The following is a 20,109-nucleotide window of genomic DNA, read 5'->3' as shown; positions in this document are numbered from 1 at the left end:
CATTATTTGTAAGGGTATGAATTTGTGACATGACATGAAAACACGATATGAACCTAACACTAATTTTGACGGTTTACATGTTAACCTGTGTAACCCATTGATGGTTTGTAGGTGACCTGTTTAACCCCTTGATTTTTTATTTTATTTTCTTAACCTGTGTTTTATTTTATAAATTAAATTGATTGAGTATTTTACGTCAAAATCTAAAACTTAGAAAGGAAACAAAAATAAGTTTTTTCTAGTTAAAATGTAATTATTTTAAATACATTTGTATTTTTTTGTAAAAATATAAACTTAGAACCAACATACAGAAAAAAAAACCGGATTAAACACGTCATATTTGTGTTAACCCGCAAATATTCATGTCATAGTTGGGTTCACATATCTAACGTGATTTTCAAGTTCGCTTCATGTTGAGATTCATATCAATTTTTCGGGTTCGTTTCAGAATTAAACCCATCAACCCAAAATATGGCCTGTCTAGCATCCCTAATTCACAAGCCATCTTTGAAAGTTCCTTCAAAGTATAGATGCTAGTTATAGTAATAAATAAACGAATATTAGATTTTAATAATCCTAACTATTCGTCGTTGGCTACCAACAATCTCAACTTTAAAAATAACCACTGGCAGTCCCAGTTATTAACGTATTGGCCTCCAATGGACCTTGACTAACAGAACCCTAACGCCGTTAGTCTCCGGTCGCCGGAAAAACGTTTTTGGCCGGAAAACTCAACATTTTCGTACCAAACCTCTTTGTAACCTTATTACGAACCTTTAAAAACTTTTTCTAGTAAAAACCCAATTATTAGAGTCGCCGGAAAACTCCTTTTTCGCCGGAGAACTTCTTTTTGGTCCGAAAACTCAACTTTTTGGCTGAAAAACTTAACATTTTCATCCCAAACCTCTTTGTAACCTTAAATCAAAGCTTCAGAAACTTTTTTTCTGACCAAAAACGGTTTTCCGGCGACCAGAGACTAACGACGTTAGGGTTCTGCCAGTCAAGGTCCATTGGTGGCCAATATATCAATAGTTGAGACTATCAGTGGTTTTTTTTTTATTCATAAAAAAAATTATTTATTTATTTTTCACGAAATTCTTCTCTTTTTTATACAATTTTCCATCAAAAAATTTGCCAAGTTACATCAAAATAGAAGGTAGACGGGCAACAAGCTGCGCCGCCACCCCTTTCTGAATTGCAAACCCTAACCTTCCAAAGACAAACCCCTGCCCGCCTGGGGTTGAACAATTGCTGTGGATAACCCGTTGGACCCTGGTCAAAAAGCGGATAGCTTCTGGCGCTAGGGAGCCAAATGTATCAAAGGCAAAAGGGACAAAGACATGTTGATTCTCTGTGCAAGCTTTAGCGTGTTTATCAACTTTCTTTGATTCTGCCTTTCTTGCTGCTTGTCCAGCTACAAACCCGTTTTCCCTTAAACCAACCAAAGGGGAAACTCCCGTAAGGTCTACACAAGCATGTTTCCCCCCAGCCCAGCCAAAGCAAGCAGATCCGCTGGTCGCAGAGTAGATCTCCCATTCCATAGGGTCCGTGAGAAAATTCACAGGAGCCTCTTTCTTAGCAGAAATCCCAGCTCTTCTTAGTATGTCTCACAAAGCATCCCAAACCCAGTCATGCCGATATTTGAATCCAGGAAGATCTTTACGATGGTTATTTTTAAAATTTGGACTGTTGACAGCTAACATCGAATAGCTAAAATTATTAAAATCCAATATTCCTTTAATAAACTCACACGCCGGCCTGATCTTATCGCCTGCATTTTTCAAAATAAATAAAAAAACAGTAAAAAGAATTCTTGATCACTTTCAAACACATAAAAGCTGATGAAGCAAGTTTTACAGCAGAAAACAACAAATTAAGATCCACAAAACGAATATTGTAATCCCCAACCCAACCCACGACCCGACCAATTATTATTCTTATTCTACTCAATTTAGTGGCAACAAAAGATTCTCTCTTCTCTTCTCTTCTCTTCTTCTCACCGTTTAAAATCGTTAGTTAAACAAACAAACAAGATAACTAAGAGAGAGAGAGAGAGAGAATTGACAGCAGGGTTGATAGACGATTATGGACTCATCATCATCAAAATCGCCGCGATTTATTACGCATCAGGCGTTGTTCTCAGCCGTCCGATCGGGAGATGTTGAAACGATCAAACGGATTGTAAACGAGGATGGAGATTCCGATGGTTTGATGGGGATGCAAAACGACGTCGGAGAGACGGTGGTGTATATGGCGGCGGAGAGTGATTCGATGGAAGTGTTTGATTACTTGATTAAGTTTTGTGATGTTGAGAGTGTGAAGATAAGGTCTAAAGCTGATTTTAATGCGTTTCATGTTGCTGCTCAACGAGGGCATTTAGGTAATTTTCGTTACTTTCTTACTAACTAACTAACTTCATATTTTATTATTTACATCTTTTTATTATTAGTTTCATTTATTGATAGTTGATTGATTTTAGGGATTTGGTTTGTCATGTCATATGTGGGTATGACCATTTTTTGACCGTTATACGACCAATATGATCATTTTTCGCCTGTCATACAACCCATATGACCATTTTTGTATGTCATGTATGGGTGGACAGGCGGTCATAGTTGTTAGCAGTGGCGGATCTAGAAAATCCGCCAAGCCGTAACGTTTTATAAATAAGCCGTAACGAAATCGAAAAAACCTCAAATTTTTCCAAAATTTACACTAATTTTTCCAAATTTTTCCGCGCCAAGCCGTAGCGGGCGTTGCCCCCCGGCATAAGGTAGCTCCGTCCCTGGTTGTTAGTGGTCGCTATGATATCTATAGCTGATAGTGTAGCGTATAGGTCGAAGGTTGCTACAGGGTATGTAGCCATAAACAACGGGATTTCAGTTATTTTTTTAATTTTGTAAATATAAATAGGGATTAAATATAGCTGTAAAATAGCTGGATTTTAAGTTTTTGTTAAATATACATGTAAAATAGCCCAGTGGCGAAGCTTGACGTTTTCGACGAATACCAAAAAATTTCTATAGAACCGGGGGGTCGAAAACGTATATACCCAAAAATTTCTATACGAAAACTACATATAAGCGAAAAGTTCGGGGGGTCGGGCGCCCCTCCCGGCCCGTTCAAAGCTGCGCCAATGAAATAGCCTATATACCATGGTATTATGATATAATATACATATATTTAAAAAAAAAAAAAAAAAAAACTATGGTATCGCTATTTATAGAATAGCGCCCGCCATTTATCCAAATAACTAAAATCCTAAGCTCTATTTTATCATTCGGGTGATGGAAAATATAAGATTTTGCCTAACATTTTACAATGTTTGCTATTATAATCCAGGCATTGTTAACAAGCTTTTGGGTTTGTGGCCCGAGCTTTGTAAAGTCTGCGATGCAAAAAACACGAGCCCATTGTACTCAGCAGCCGTGAAGGATCATCTGGATGTCGTGAACGCCATTTTAGATGCAGATGCTACTTGCATAAGGATAGTGAGAAAGAACGGTAAAACTGCATTGCATACAGCAGCCAGATATGGTAAAACAAGTATGGTAAAAACACTTATCGAAAGAGATTCGGGAATTGTGGCGATTAAAGATAAAAAAGGTCAAACCGCACTTCATATGGCTGTTAAAGGGCAGAGTACTGCTGTTGTGGAGGAGTTGTTGCTTGCGGATCACTCGATTTTAAACGAGCGTGACAAGAAGGGTAACACCGCTATTCATATAGCTACTAGGAAATGCCGATCAGAGGTACGTCTTATTAAATTATTGCTTATTTCTTGGGCTGCAAATGAACCAAACGAAATATATGTGTTCATGAACTGTTCATGAACACTTAACGAATGAGATTTTATGTTCATGTTCGTTTGTGTTTTTTGGTTTAGGAAACGAACGAAAATGAACGTTGATGGACACAAATGAGCACAGACTAATGTTCATGAACACAAATGGAAACAAACGAACACAAACAAGCGTTCATGAATGTAATATATAATATAGAGTGAATTTCAAGAATTGTCCTTTATCTTTATACCCATTTTCAGGCGTTGTCCTTTATGTTTAAAATTGACGAGTTTTGTCCTTTATGTTTTCATATCATACATGTTTTGTCCTTTAGGCCTAACCCAGTTAGTTTTTTCAGTTAAATTTGGTCATGTGTTTTGCACATGAGGGCATTTTTGTCAATTCAAAGGTAAGTTCAACGGCAGATTTACAGCTCAAAGCTTCTGCAACCTTTGAATTGACACAAATGCCCTCATGTGTTGCACATGACCAAATTTAACTGAAAAAACTAACTGGGTTAGGCCTAAAGGACAAAACGTGTATGATATGAAAATATAAAGGACAAAACTCGTCAATTTTAATCATAAAGGACAGCGCCTGAAAATAGGTATAAAGATAAAGGACAATCCTTGAAATTCACTCTATAATATATAATACACCGACACTAATTAAGTTTTTTGTTTGTCGGAATTTAAAGTATTAAAATAAAATACAAAAACTAAAAACGCTAATGAACTATCGAACACAAACGAACATGTTACCAAACGTTCACGAACATAAATGAACGAAACTTCTTGTTCGTGTTCGTTTGTTTAATAAACGAACGAACACAAACAAACTTCCCGCCGAACGTTTCACGAACTGGTTCGCCGAACGTTTGGTTCGTTTGCAGCCCTACTTATTTCATCATCTTTATCATGTTTAATTTTAAATAATTGTTAAATTGTTCAGATTGTAACCTTGTTGCTGAGCTTCACCTCAATTAGTGTCAATGTAATCAATCATCAACAAGAAACCGCAATGGATATAGCGGATAAGCTGAACTACGGCCCACCGAAGTTAGAAATCATGGAGGCGCTAACTGAAGCGGGTGCGAAACATGCTCGTTACGTTGGCAGAATCGACGAAGAAATGCAACTTAAACGAACCGTTAGCGACATCAAACACGAAGTCCACTCGCAACTCTTACAAAACGAAAAAACACAAAGACGGGTTTCGGGTATTGCTAAAGAACTTAAAAAGATTCATAGAGAAGCGGTTCAAAACACGATTAACTCGTTAACAGTCGTCGCGGTTTTATTCGCATCGATTGCGTTTTTGGCGATTTTCAATCTCCCGGGCCAGTATTGGAACTCGGGTGAACAAGCGGGTGAAGCCCATATAGCCCACAAAGCAGCGTTTCGGGCTTTTTGTCTTTTTAACGCCACATCACTATTCATATCTCTTGCGGTTGTGGTGGTTCAAATCACGTTGGTGGCGTGGGACACGCGGGCCCAGAGACAGATTGTTTCGGTTGTGAATAAGTTAATGTGGGCAGCCGGGATTAGTACAAGTGGCGCGTTTTGTTCGATTGCATTTGTGGTGGTTGGTAAAAGGAGTACTTGGATGGCGATTACGATTACCGTTGTTGGTGTCCCTATTCTTGTGGGGACACTTGTGAGCTTGTGTTGGTTTGCTTTTAGGCAACGGTTTCGGTCTTCTGGTAACGATTCCCATAGGCGGATTAGGAGGCCGAGTGGAAGTAAGTCGTTTTCGTGGTCGGCGTATTCGGCTAATATTTCGGATGATGAATCTGATCATGAGAAGATATATGCTTTGTGAATGTTGAGCTTGCCACTAAGGGATCTATATCTTGTAGGTTATGTGTCACACCCCCAAAATCCACCTGCGGAGTATCACCGCTTGGGAGCGTGACTGACCAGGATCAAGCCACCAATCATATTGAACATACATTAATTATTAATAAAAACCATCCATTCAATACAAAAGGTGATCAAACAAATCATCGTTTCAAAATGTAGCGGAAGCATAGTAAATAAACCAGTAGTAGTTAACAGTTTTAAGTGTCATAATAGTTTAACGGAAAAGTCACGATCCTTGTCCACAACGACCCGCTTCACCAGTGCAAGCTCCAAGTACCTAACGATCTGCAAGGCATGTAACAGAATGATCAACAAACTAGTTGAGCGAGTTCACAGAAAGTAAATGCGTAATAGTAAGTTCGTTTGTAACAGGTGGCTCTACTGGGCCGATTGTATGATCTACTGGTGGTGGTGTTCCACGTTACTGGTGGTGGTGTTCCACGTTACTGTGTGGTGGTGTTCCACGTTACTGTGTGGTGGTGTTCCACGTTACTGTGTGGTGGTGTTCCACGTTACTGTGTGGTGGTGTTCCACGTTACTGTGTGGTGGTGTTCCACGTTACTGTGTGGTGGTGTTCCACGTTACTGTGTGGTGGTGTTCCACGTTACTGTGTGGTGGTGTTCCACGTTACTGTGTGGTGGTGTTCCACGTTACTGTGTGGTGGTGTTCCACGTTACTGTGTGGTGGTGTTCCACGTTGTATAACCACTAGACTACTCGTAACTATAGGTATCCTTCACAACCGAGGATAGTAAAGTAGTAGTCTAGGCATAGTGTCAATAAAGTATCTAATCAACCTTTCAATCCCATTCCCAACACCCCGGGAATCCCATGCCTTGGTAAGAGTGTGAACTCACCTTGGTTTGCTCGGTATGCTAGATTATGCACTCACAAGTAATTAGTCACGTCCTATTGTATGCACGTATAACAAATCAGTTCATGTTCGCAATGATACGCATGCAATTTAATGTTCACATAACAGTCAGTTTGCATAACGGCACAACACGTATTACTTCACGTATACAAATGTTAACGTTCATCAAGCATGGCATGCCAAATAAATCAAACATATAATTCCATCTTTCAAAGTACATTCATAACCAAGCATCTTTCGATCCACCCTTATCTTTCGACACATTAGTTATCTCAGTTATCTTTCGGACCGAAGGTTATGTTTCGAACCTATTGTCATCTTTCGATCACACACATATCTTTCGGTCAACATGTATCTTTCGGTCAACAGATATCTTTCGGTCACAACTATGTTTCGACTACAAGCATCTTTCGACAATAACTATGTTTCGAGTAGACAAGTATCTTTCGACATAAGCAGTTACGTTTTCATAATCAGTTACGCTTATTCAAAGTTTCTAAGTTTTATCCGTGATTATCAATTAACACATTTTCCAGAAATCGGTTATCCAAAATCGATCAAACAGGGACTTTCATAATAAACCTCATGAACCCTAATTTAACCAAAAGAACAAGATTGACACTTTATCCTATACGATCCGATTTCAAGAACAACGAACAATAACAAATCCGAATTGCATAATATCACAACCAATCCATAAAACCTTATCATCATACAATATCACAACGGATCCGATTTGCTAGCCGATTAATCAACAGAATCTTAACAATCATGGCAGTTCACTTTAATTATCCTTGCTAAACCATTATAACATTCATACCGTACGTATCCGATCATATAAACACATATTGCAAGACAATTAGACAATTATAACATTCATACCGTACATTTAGTGACAAATCATATACACTAGACACTAACCGGGATAGAAAGCAACAAGAGTTGATCAGCAAGTAGTCTCCGCAAATTCGTGGTTGCCGTCACACACAATGGAGCTAGGGTTTGAACAATAACAGCCAACATACATGTTTTCACGTTTTTAAATCGTATCACAGGAATGGGCCAAGCCCATCTGAAAGACTGGGCCGAAAGATGTCGAAGGATTATGTTTCGAACCTAAAGTTATCTTTCGTGATCCTTCGATCTATCTATCATGTTTCGTGGACATCCTTCGAAGGTTGGACATCCTTCGAAGGTTGGACATCCTTCGAAGGTTGTTTGTGTGATGAAATGTGTTTCATACTAACAAGTTTACACATTTTACAAGTTTCACAATGTAACAAACAAACAACTATGTACAATCAAACAAACAAAACGTATAAAATTTCATGGCAACCATATGTGCAAATAAGTGACTAGTCAATACATGATCGTGTAATACATATGAAATCGAATCTTGGAAATTCGAGTTGTCACATTATCCCCAACTTGAAAGAAATTTCGTCCCGAAATTTGGTACGCACTCACTGAGGAAGCTAGGTAAGTTACATCGTTCACTGGTTTTCCTGGGGTGTCACATCATCCCCCCGTTGATTTGGAATTTCGTCCCGAAATTCAGTAGTAGTAGCTTCAGCCTCAGAAGTGGATGCATTGGTTTCGAATAACTGGGGATACTTTTCTTTCATCTGATCTTCGCGTTCCCAGGTATACTCTGGGCCACGCTGGGAGTTCCAACGAACTCGAACAAGAGGGATTCTCTTGTGTTTGAGGACCTTAACATCCCGGTCCATGATTTCAACTGGTTCCTCGACGAACTGCAACCGCTCGTCGATAGTGAGTTCCTTAAAAGGAACTATAAGGGTCTCATCTGATAGGCATTTCTTCAGATTCGACACGTGAAATACATTGTGAACTGCACCGAGTTCAGCTGGTAGTTTTAATCTGTAGGCTACTTTACCAATCTTTTCTAAGATTTCGAATGGTCCGACGTACCGCGGATTCAGTTTGCCTCGTTTACCAAATCGAACCACACCCTTCCAGGGTGAAACTTTCAATAAAACCCGGTCCCCGACCTCAAATTCCAATGGTTTTCTACGCTTGCCCGCGTAGGCTTTCTGACGGTCGCGTGCTGCCGCCATGCGTTGTCGTATCTCTGAAATCTTTTCTGTGGCGTCCACTACAATCTCTGGACCCGTGATTTGACTATCCCCCACCTCTGCCCAACAGAGAGGTGACTGGCGTTTACGCCCGTACCATGCCTCGAATGGAGCGGCTTGAATGCTGGTGTGATAACTATTATTGTACGAGAACTCCACCAAAGGGAGGTGCTTTTCCCAGCCGTTGCCGAAATCGATAACATACGCTCGAAGCATGTCTTCTAGAGTTTGAATAGTTCGCTCAGACTGCCCATCCGTCTGAGGTTGATATACTGTGCTCATGTCTAATCGTGAGCCGAAGGATTTGTGCATCGCTTGCCAAAGCTCTGACGTGAATCGTGCATCGCGATCCGAAATAATAGAGGTGGGCACTCCGTGCCTCGAAACAACTTCTTTGAGATATACGTCTGCGAGAGTGGAGAACTTATCCGTTTCCTTTATAGGTAGGAAGTGTGCAGACTTAGTGAGTCGATCCACGATCACCCATATCGTATCGTTCCCACGCTGGGATCTAGGTAGGCCTGTAACGAAATCCATGGAAATTTCTTCCCATTTCCACTGTGGTATCTTGGGTTGTTGAAGTAAATCTGAGGGTTTCTGGTATTCAACCTTGACTCTCGCACAGGTTAAGCATTTTCCAACATAGGTGGCGATGTGGGCTTTCATACTAGGCCACCAATAAGTAGTGCTGATGTCGTGGTACATTTTATCCGACCCTGGATGTACCGAATAGCGAGACTTGTGAGCTTCATCCATTACAAGCTCGCGTAAATCGCCATAAAGTGGGACCCAAATACGCCCCGTTACATAGTAGGCGCCGTCTTCCCTTTGTTCCATGCATTGCCTTGAGCCGCGTAAGGCTTCAGCTTTGACGTTTTCGGGTTTCAGTGCTTCTAACTGAGCAGCTCGTATCTGTGCAGGAAGACTGGACTGAATAGTAAGCTGCAGCGCTCGCACGCGCTTAGGTAGAGTGTCTTTCCGGCTGAGGGCATCAGCCACAACATTGGCCTTGCCTGGATGATACTTGATGGCGCATTCGTAGTCGTTCAGTAACTCGACCCATCGTCTTTGACGCATATTCAAATCCTTCTGCTTAAGGATATGCTCGAGACTCCTGTGATCGGTGTAAATCGTGCACCTGGTACCGTACAGGTAGTGTCGCCATATCTTAAGCGCGAAAACAACAGCTCCCAGCTCTAAATCGTGCGTCGTATTATTTCGTTCATGAATCTTGAGTTGGCGCGAGGCATAAGCATTGGCCTTGTCGTGCTGCTTCAACACACATCCAAAACCCTGTATGGATGCATCAAGTATACTACAAAATCGTCCGTGCCCTCTGGCAATGGGAGAATAGGTGCGCTGCAGAGCCTATCCTTAAGGTACTGGAAAGCAGTCTCCTGGGGTTCTCCCCAGCGATAGGTGACACCCTTCTGTGTCAGTAACGTAAGCGGCTGAGCAATCTTGGAGAAGTCTTTTATGAACCGTCGATGGTATCCTGCCAAACCCAAGAATTGGCGTATTTCTGTTGGTGTATGCGGTGCTGGCCAGTTTCTGATCGAATCAACCTTGGATGGATCAACATGAATCCCATCCTTGTTCACCACATGGCCTAAGAAGTGGACTTCACGAAGCCAGAAGTCGCATTTTGAAAACTTTGCATACAGTTGCTCCTTTCGAATAAGTTCCAAGATAAGACGTAAGTGTTGCTCGTGCTCCTCCTGACTCTTGGAGTAGATCAGAATGTCGTCGATAAAGACAATAACGAACTTGTCAAGACAAGGTTTGCGCACCCTGTTCGTAAAGTCCGTAAATACGGCAGGTGTGTTCAATAATATCAAACCATTCATCACATCAAACATAAAATATAGTAGTTAAAATAATTCATAAAACCCAAGACATTTGATGTTCAAACCAAACTCTGTTCGAATAGCGGAAACATAATAATGAAAAACCCAAAAAGAAGTTATAAGTTCAATTAGCGTTCATTGCGTCTCCTCCTCCTAACATGAAAACTCGACCTCTTGCCTCGTTGCCATTGTTATTGTTGTTTCCCCCGTTGTTGTCGTTGTTCCCGTTGCCCTGGTTATTGTTGTGGTTCTGATTTTGGTTCAACTGAGGGCAATCGCGTTTGTAGTGTCCTTCTGCCCCACACTGGAAACATCCCTGGTTTCCACGCTGTGGTTGCTGCTGCTGGTTCTGTGGAGCTGGCGGTGGGAGTTGCTGGTTCTGATTTGCAGGCCGTGGACTCCTACAGTCTTTGGCCTCATGACCCATCTTGAGGCATCTTTGACAACGAACCTTATTACACTGGCCACTGTGATGTTTGTTGCAGGTGTTACACTTCGGAAGGTTTCCTCGATACCCTCCCTGTCTGTGGCTGCTAGAGGAGTGCTGACTGGGATTCTGATAACTGTCTGTCCTTCGCTGCTGGGCTTGTGACTGTACTGATGCTGACCCCTTGCTAGAATCCCCATCCCATTTTCTCTTACTTTCACTGGGAGTAGCAAGTGTAGTAGAAGCAGTAGCGGTAGCAGTAGCACTGACACGCTTAGGCAGTTTATTCTGTTCCACTGCCTGATCGGTGATGCGATGAGCGAGACGCTGGATTTCCTGGATGTTGTTGAGGTTAGCCGAGGTAACGTGGCTCTGTATTTCTGGGGCCAATCCCTTGAGATACAACTCGATTCTTTTGTAAGGAGGATCCACCATAGTTGGGCACAGAACGGCCAGCTCATTCGACCGTTTAGTAAACGCTTCAATTTCCGATCCGACCATCTTCAGATTGTAGAGCTCATCCTCCAACTTATGAATATCTTCACGCGTGCAGTACTCACGCTTGATGAGTTCCTTAAAGTCGTTCCATGGGGTGGCGTTAGCAGCTGCCAACCCTAAGATCTGCACTTGTGCGTTCCACCAAGTGAGCGCAATCCCTTCAAGTGTGCCAGTGGCGAACTTCACCCTGCGAGCCTCAGGGCATTCACACATTTCGAAAACCGACTCGAGCTTTTCAAACCAGTGGAGGAGTCCAACTGCTCCCTCCGTGCCACTGAACGAACTAGGACGACATTCCATGAAATTCTTGAAGGTGCACCCAGGCTGTTGCTGAGCGGGTTGACCTATTGTGTACGAATAGGGCAAAGTTAAGTACGAGAATTAATGTAGGATCTAAAGATCCTAGTGTCTATACTGCAGGGTATACTACCTGCTTGGGCGGCTGCAACTGCCGCAGCAACGAGAGCCTCTAGCTGGGCTTGAGTCATGGTAATTCGTGCGGCCATTGATCTTCACATCAAAGGCAATATAAGTGAGAAAGGTTCGCGAATAGTGCGATGACAGAAGAGTGTAAGCACATAAGTATTCTCATGCAATGACAAGTTGTGAGCAAGGTAATGTAAGCATACTACGAGCAAAGTTCTATGCAAATTCTAACATATAGGCAATAAACATAAACCTTATTACCTAGGAAGTTGAGTCTTGCACGTGGAGCGAAGCGTCGTTGTGGATCGTTGAGAGCCCTGTTCTGGTTATAGTCTGGTTTTAATAAAAAACGTTTTTCCATATTAAAACCAAGTTCTCTATAACCAATGGCTCTGATACCAATCTGTCACACCCCCAAAATCCACCTGCGGAGTATCACCGCTTGGGAGCGTGACTGACCAGGATCAAGCCACCAATCATATTGAACATACATTAATTATTAATAAAAACCATCCATTCAATACAAAAGGTGATCAAACAAATCATCGTTTCAAAATGTAGCGGAAGCATAGTAAATAAACCAGTAGTAGTTAACAGTTTTAAGTGTCATAATAGTTTAACGGAAAAGTCACGATCCTTGTCCACAACGACCCGCTTCACCAGTGCAAGCTCCAAGTACCTAACGATCTGCAAGGCATGTAACAGAATGATCAACAAACTAGTTGAGCGAGTTCACAGAAAGTAAATGCGTAATAGTAAGTTCGTTTGTAACAGGTGGCTCTACTGGGCCGATTGTATGATCTACTGGTGGTGGTGTTCCACGTTACTGGTGGTGGTGTTCCACGTTACTGTGTGGTGGTGTTCCACGTTACTGTGTGGTGGTGTTCCACGTTACTGTGTGGTGGTGTTCCACGTTACTGTGTGGTGGTGTTCCACGTTACTGTGTGGTGGTGTTCCACGTTACTGTGTGGTGGTGTTCCACGTTACTGTGTGGTGGTGTTCCACGTTACTGTGTGGTGGTGTTCCACGTTACTGTGTGGTGGTGTTCCACGTTACTGTGTGGTGGTGTTCCACGTTACTGTGTGGTGGTGTTCCACGTTGTATAACCACTAGACTACTCGTAACTATAGGTATCCTTCACAACCGAGGATAGTAAAGTAGTAGTCTAGGCATAGTGTCAATAAAGTATCTAATCAACCTTTCAATCCCATTCCCAACACCCCGGGAATCCCATGCCTTGGTAAGAGTGTGAACTCACCTTGGTTTGCTCGGTATGCTAGATTATGCACTCACAAGTAATTAGTCACGTCCTATTGTATGCACGTATAACAAATCAGTTCATGTTCGCAATGATACGCATGCAATTTAATGTTCACATAACAGTCAGTTTGCATAACGGCACAACACGTATTACTTCACGTATACAAATGTTAACGTTCATCAAGCATGGCATGCCAAATAAATCAAACATATAATTCCATCTTTCAAAGTACATTCATAACCAAGCATCTTTCGATCCACCCTTATCTTTCGACACATTAGTTATCTCAGTTATCTTTCGGACCGAAGGTTATGTTTCGAACCTATTGTCATCTTTCGATCACACACATATCTTTCGGTCAACATGTATCTTTCGGTCAACAGATATCTTTCGGTCACAACTATGTTTCGACTACAAGCATCTTTCGACAATAACTATGTTTCGAGTAGACAAGTATCTTTCGACATAAGCAGTTACGTTTTCATAATCAGTTACGCTTATTCAAAGTTTCTAAGTTTTATCCGTGATTATCAATTAACACATTTTCCAGAAATCGGTTATCCAAAATCGATCAAACAGGGACTTTCATAATAAACCTCATGAACCCTAATTTAACCAAAAGAACAAGATTGACACTTTATCCTATACGATCCGATTTCAAGAACAACGAACAATAACAAATCCGAATTGCATAATATCACAACCAATCCATAAAACCTTATCATCATACAATATCACAACGGATCCGATTTGCTAGCCGATTAATCAACAGAATCTTAACAATCATGGCAGTTCACTTTAATTATCCTTGCTAAACCATTATAACATTCATACCGTACGTATCCGATCATATAAACACATATTGCAAGACAATTAGACAATTATAACATTCATACCGTACATTTAGTGACAAATCATATACACTAGACACTAACCGGGATAGAAAGCAACAAGAGTTGATCAGCAAGTAGTCTCCGCAAATTCGTGGTTGCCGTCACACACAATGGAGCTAGGGTTTGAACAATAACAGCCAACATACATGTTTTCACGTTTTTAAATCGTATCACAGGAATGGGCCAAGCCCATCTGAAAGACTGGGCCGAAAGATGTCGAAGGATTATGTTTCGAACCTAAAGTTATCTTTCGTGATCCTTCGATCTATCTATCATGTTTCGTGGACATCCTTCGAAGGTTGGACATCCTTCGAAGGTTGGACATCCTTCGAAGGTTGTTTGTGTGATGAAATGTGTTTCATACTAACAAGTTTACACATTTTACAAGTTTCACAATGTAACAAACAAACAACTATGTACAATCAAACAAACAAAACGTATAAAATTTCATGGCAACCATATGTGCAAATAAGTGACTAGTCAATACATGATCGTGTAATACATATGAAATCGAATCTTGGAAATTCGAGTTGTCACATTATGTACATATAAGTGTATAGGAATTCGGGTTTTAGTAGTTTTATATCGATGTATAAACGTTGCTCCCTAACCGCGATAGATGTAACCGTGTGTGGCATCTTTTCGTCGAGGCGACTCGCTTATGAAGTTTTGATCTTTGCATTATGTGATTTGTTGTACCATAAGAAAGTGATGCACACTAATTACCACCTTACTAGCTACGTTTAGTCTTAAAATCTTAGAGGTGTAATATGATTTAAACATGTTTTAAACTTTTAATAGAGTAAACTGCTAAAATCATCCCTGTGGTTTGACTCAAATTGCTAGATCAGTCCAAAATCAACTTTTTTTGCTAAAACAGTCCCTGAGCCTAATTTCTGTTGCTATTTCACTCCAATAAACTAACACCGTTAGAACCTCCGTTAATGAATGGGTAAAACTGCTAAATTCGTCCCTGAGGTTTGATTCAAGTTGCTAGATCAGTCCAAAATCAAGTTTTTTGAATTTGTTAATTATAAACTTATTTAGGTATATAATTTTTCTAGACTTGCATTAATTTTTTGAATTTGTTAATTATAAACTTATGTAGATTATAAACTTATTTAGTTATATAATTTTTCTAGACTTGCATTAATTTTTTGAATTTGTTAATTATAAACTTATTTAGATTATAAACTTATTTAGGTATATAAATCATTAATATCACAAGAGAAAAAATCCTTTTGTTAGTTATTTTGAAAAATTATTTGTTAGTTATTTTGATTATTATTATTATTATCATTAAATGTTTACTAATTATATACTTAAGTATTTAAATAAGATAATACTTAATTTAATTTAAATAAAATTAGTTTTAAAAATATAAATGTAGCTTTTTTGAAGAGCGTAATTTAACCGGCGCAGCCTTAAATACTGATTTTATTTTGATGTTGTTGTTGTTGTTACCATGTAAATATTTAGTATTTATTTAAGGATTTAAATAAGACAACAGTTAATTTAAACAATATTTAGTTATGAAAAATACAAACATTATATGTAAATTTAAATATTAAGAAATTGACATAATTTTTATTTGTTTTTATTTAAATCGTAATATTTAATGTTTAATATTTATCAATTATTTTAATTTAATATTTGTATTATAAAGTTCTTTTATTCATTTTTTCTACTTAATTAAGTGGTTTCTTATTTAATAATACTTATCATTCAGGTAAGGTCGGACAGCATGTCGTGCCAGAACAAGTCTCATAAAAAGGATTATTTTGGTTTGAGTCAAAACGGGTTCGGGGTCAAACCAGTGTTTAAGACAGGTCAAATAAAATTGCGCTCTCCAAAAGAGCTACATTTTGTTTATATTTTTATAACTAAACACAAATTTAAATTATATATTTAGGGTAGACTTGTAATTTATCTTAAATTTTAAGACATTTAAGAAAATATATAATGCATTCGGTACAAGTATTGATGCATTAAGAACCTGTCATTTACCATTTTTTTCTCTTGTGATATTAATGATTTATTCAACGAACATAAATATAACTGGACCCGTCTTAAATAAGTTTATAATCTTGTGATATTAATGATTTATATACCTAAATAAGTTTATAATCTACATAAGTTTATAATTAAAAAATTCAAAAAATTAATGCAAGTCTAGAAAAATTATATACCTAATAAGTTTATAATTTACAAATTCAAAAAATTAATGCAAGTCTAGAAAAATTATATACCTAAATAAGTTTATAATTAACAAATTCAAAAAACTTGATTTTGGACTGATCTAGCAACTTGAATCAAACCTCAGGGACGAATTTAGCAGTTTTACCCATTCATTAACGGAGGTTCTAACTGTGTTATTTTATTGGACTGAAATAGCAACAGAAATTAGGCTCAGGAACTGTTTTAGCAAAAAAAGTTGATTTTAGACTGATCTAGCAATTTGAGTCAAACATCAGGAATGATTTTAGCAGTTTACTCCTTTTAATATAATGGTAAAGTTATCAAATGATAGTTAATAAATAAAGATGTTGACGCTTTAAGAAAGGTTGGACAACTCACACTTGCATTCCTTGTAAGATTGACTTATATACCAATCTCCAAAAGTCCCATCCAATTATCTCCACACATAAACCCGTCACCATTTATCCACAATACTAGGAAACAAATAGGAATAAAAATCTCAACTATTAGAAACGGATCCAAGTTAAATAACCAGAGGTGGTCTCACATTTTCATATATTGTAAACCGATGGACCTTTACTAACAGAAAAGGAAAAAGGGACAAAAAGAAATTAAGGTTCTGTTTGTAAAGGTCCATTGGTTTACAATATCTAAAAGATGAGACATCACTGGTTATTTTTTAAGTTGAGACTGTTGCCGGCCAACGGCTAATAGTTGGATTATTAAAATCCATTATTCCTAACAAATATCATATATTCTTAAGTATGTGATATTTGTAGTGTCCCTAACTATAGTTGTTAGCAGGTCGTTTTGTGTTGACCTGTTTTCAAACAGGGTGTGTTAGATTATTCGTGTTTGGAAAAAATAACATGATAAGTTATTAGAGTTAATTACACCGTAGTCCCTATGGTTTATGGAAATTAACAATGTCAGGTACTAATAGTTTAAAATCACATTCTAAGGTTCTAACTTTTCATTTTGTAACAACTTGGGGTATTAACACTAACTTTTGTTAACTTTTATGTCAAATTTGATTGAAATTACTTAAATACCCTTTTACAAATATAAGGGCCATTTATGTAATTAACTGTTTAAACTCAAGGGACCCTTTATGTAAATTTAAAAAGTTGAGTTTTCTGAAGGTAAAGTCCAGTGAACCAGATTTGGAGACGACGGTGATGCTGGATAGGATTCCGGCGATAACGGTGGTGATACGGCTTTAGTCGACGGCAACAGACGAAGGCGTTAGTGTTTTCGATGATCGATGGTGTTGAACGGGAAGACCGTGATGAGGCGGTGGGTTGGGTTCAAAGACATGGAGACAGAGGTGGGTTTAGGTGATGACGTCAGCGGTGGTCCGATAATGATGACAGTGTGTCGTTAACTTCGACAGTGGGAGTTATGAACAGGTTCCGGCGAAGCAACTAGGTTTCTGACAAGGGTTACGACGGTGACGGTGATGTTGTGGTGATGGTTATCGTTCGCTGCGATGGTGTTCCGACAATAAAGGTGAGACCTGATGGTATCATCATTGAAGGTTACTCCTGCATAAACAGATTCACAATGAGTATCAATTAATGAATATCAATATATTCATTCAATTGGCAAGCAGGGCCGTTTGGAGGCCCTAAACGAACTATAAAGTAATGGCCCAATTGAATTGATATAAAGGAAATGAGATTGAGATTTGAGACATTGAATAATCATAGCGATGATTTTTCCTAATCTTGGCCCTAATTTCGCTCAATACACAATCAGTTTCACATTGGTTACTCAAAAGACGCCGCAAGTAACGAGGGTTGATGTGTTATGTGCATGGACAATGCAGAATCCTAGTGTAAATCCTAAATATTGGGCCTAGAAACGTTTTTTAAATGGCAAAAAACAAGTCTAATATATGAAAGGAAATAAAATTTGTGGCCCTTGTTTTTTGGTGGCCCTAGGCCTTAGCCTAGGTTGATAAGCCTTACGGGCCGGCCCTGTTGGCAAGTATATCATACTTCACCTAAACTGTTAATCGGCACCCTCATCTAAGCCGGCAACCACCTGCTTACCAAAGTTCCTTCTGTGACAAAAGGATCGTATTGGTAACCGGATTCTTCACTGGAGTCAACTTAGCTCAGAATGTTTTTTAAGACAGATTACCCAAATTTGGTCAACTTAATTTTTTAAATTTACATAAAGGGTCCATTGAGTTTAAAAACAGTTAATTACATAAATGGCCCTTGAAGTTGTAAAAGGTTATTTAAGTAATTTTAATCAAATTTGACAGAAAAGTTAACAAAAGTTAGTGTTAATACCCTAAGTTGTTACAAAATGAAAAGTTAGAACCTCGGAATGTGATTTTAAACTATTAGTACCTAACTTTGTTACTTTCCATAAACCACAGGGACTAAAGGTGTAACTAACTCTAAGTTATTATGTTGTATTTGTGTCTAACGTCTCAGGTCATCATGTCTTATCGTGTCGTGTTTCACCTGTTACGCCAGCCGTACCCCTTCCTCTCTTTTATCTCCCAATTGGTGTCGCATCCCTCATAAATGGAGTCATAGGGATGAACTCGCCAGGGTTGTGTACGGTTCAGTTCGGTTTTATAGTAAAATAAAAACCGTAACTGAAATGTTCGGTTTCCGGTTTATGAAAACTGTTCGGTTTTGATTTTTTCGGTTTTAGCAACGGTTCGGTTTGGCTTTCCAGTTTTTGGAAGAAAATTACGTAAAATTAAAAAATAAAAGGTATAATCCAAAATTTAATAATCTTTCTTAAATGTTTACCTTTAAGTTATTACGTTTAACTTTTTTAAATAATATCATTCACATAAAACTAACTTCTAATCTATTGTTATGTTTCTCCAAAGTTTTTATTAAGACATTTTCTTTTATGATATTTTAAAAATCTTTTAATTTTATGTTAAATTTTGTTTTTTCATTATAGGCGATGGATAAATTATTTCAAATATAAATAAACATGTTTAATGTTTTTATTATAAACACTTAACATTAAAGAATAAAACTAATAATTCCTAAATCAATATATAACAACCATTAAAAAAATTAGGTTATTCGATTCGGTTCAGTTTTTTTTCGGTTTTCATAAAATGCAAAGCCGTAACTAAACTGTAGATTTCAGTTCAGTTTTTTTAATCTTTTGTGTGGTTTGATTTTTTCGGTTCAGTTAAATCAATTTTTTTCAGTTCAGTTTTTTCGGTTTCTCTGCTCATCCTATTAAATGCATCACATATGCATCTATTTAACCTTAAATGCACCACTATACCAAATCAGTTTGTCTTATAATATCTTTTTTTTTTCTTTTTACTTGTTATTTTAGCGTTATTAATTATTTAAATAACTTTAACTTTCACTATTTGATCGATAACACTCTTAACTTTACGAATTATACCACATCACTCTCAACTTTCAACTTATTTTCCTCTGTCACTTTCAAAGTAATTGAACCCTAAGCCATTTAGTTTTTATGGGATAGGGTTCAGTTAGTTTGAAAGTGTCAGAGGAAAATAAGTTGAAAGTTGTGAGTAGCTTGATACAATTCGCAAGTTGGGAGTGTTATCGGCCAAATGATGAAAAGTGATGTTATCTAAATCCAATATCCCTATATTTATTGCAGTATTGTTAATATTTGTGTGTAAAGAAATAAGCATTTGATATTTTTTATTTTAAGCCTTTTGTTTTTCTTTTCGATCCATTTTATACTATGTTTTTTAGAGTAAAGTACACAGATGGTCTCTTTAGTTTATCAAAGTTTTGGATTTAGTCTTTAGCTTTCTAAAAGTATCGATGGTTCATGTGGTTGCACTTTGTAACGTATTTAGTTCAGCCAACAAATCTAAAGACTTTGTAACGCATTTAGACTTAATTTTCTAGAATTCCCCGTTTTCACCCAAACCTATCTTGGTGAGACCCTTTATGACCTTATTCCAAATTG

At 38.3% G+C, this 20,109-nt stretch overlaps 1 protein-coding gene across 1 annotated transcript; it reads left to right on the top strand.

Annotated features, from left to right (window-relative positions):
- Nucleotides 1-1,888: 1,888 nt before the first annotated feature.
- On the top strand, nt 1,889-5,642 carry LOC110871951 (ankyrin repeat-containing protein At2g01680). Its single transcript, XM_022120721.2, has 3 exons — nt 1,889-2,380; nt 3,343-3,752; nt 4,737-5,642. Exons 1-3 carry the CDS (start codon nt 2,086-2,088, stop codon nt 5,604-5,606), a joined length of 1,575 nt encoding a protein of 524 aa, XP_021976413.1. The 5' UTR covers nt 1,889-2,085; the 3' UTR covers nt 5,607-5,642.
- Nucleotides 5,643-20,109: the final 14,467 nt, after the last annotated feature.

This window comes from Helianthus annuus, chromosome 8 (assembly GCF_002127325.2).
Source record: "Helianthus annuus cultivar XRQ/B chromosome 8, HanXRQr2.0-SUNRISE, whole genome shotgun sequence".
Taxonomy (NCBI): Eukaryota; Viridiplantae; Streptophyta; class Magnoliopsida; order Asterales; family Asteraceae; genus Helianthus; species Helianthus annuus.
Note: the sequence above shows the minus strand (reverse complement) of the source record. Positions and strands in the feature narration are given on the sequence as shown.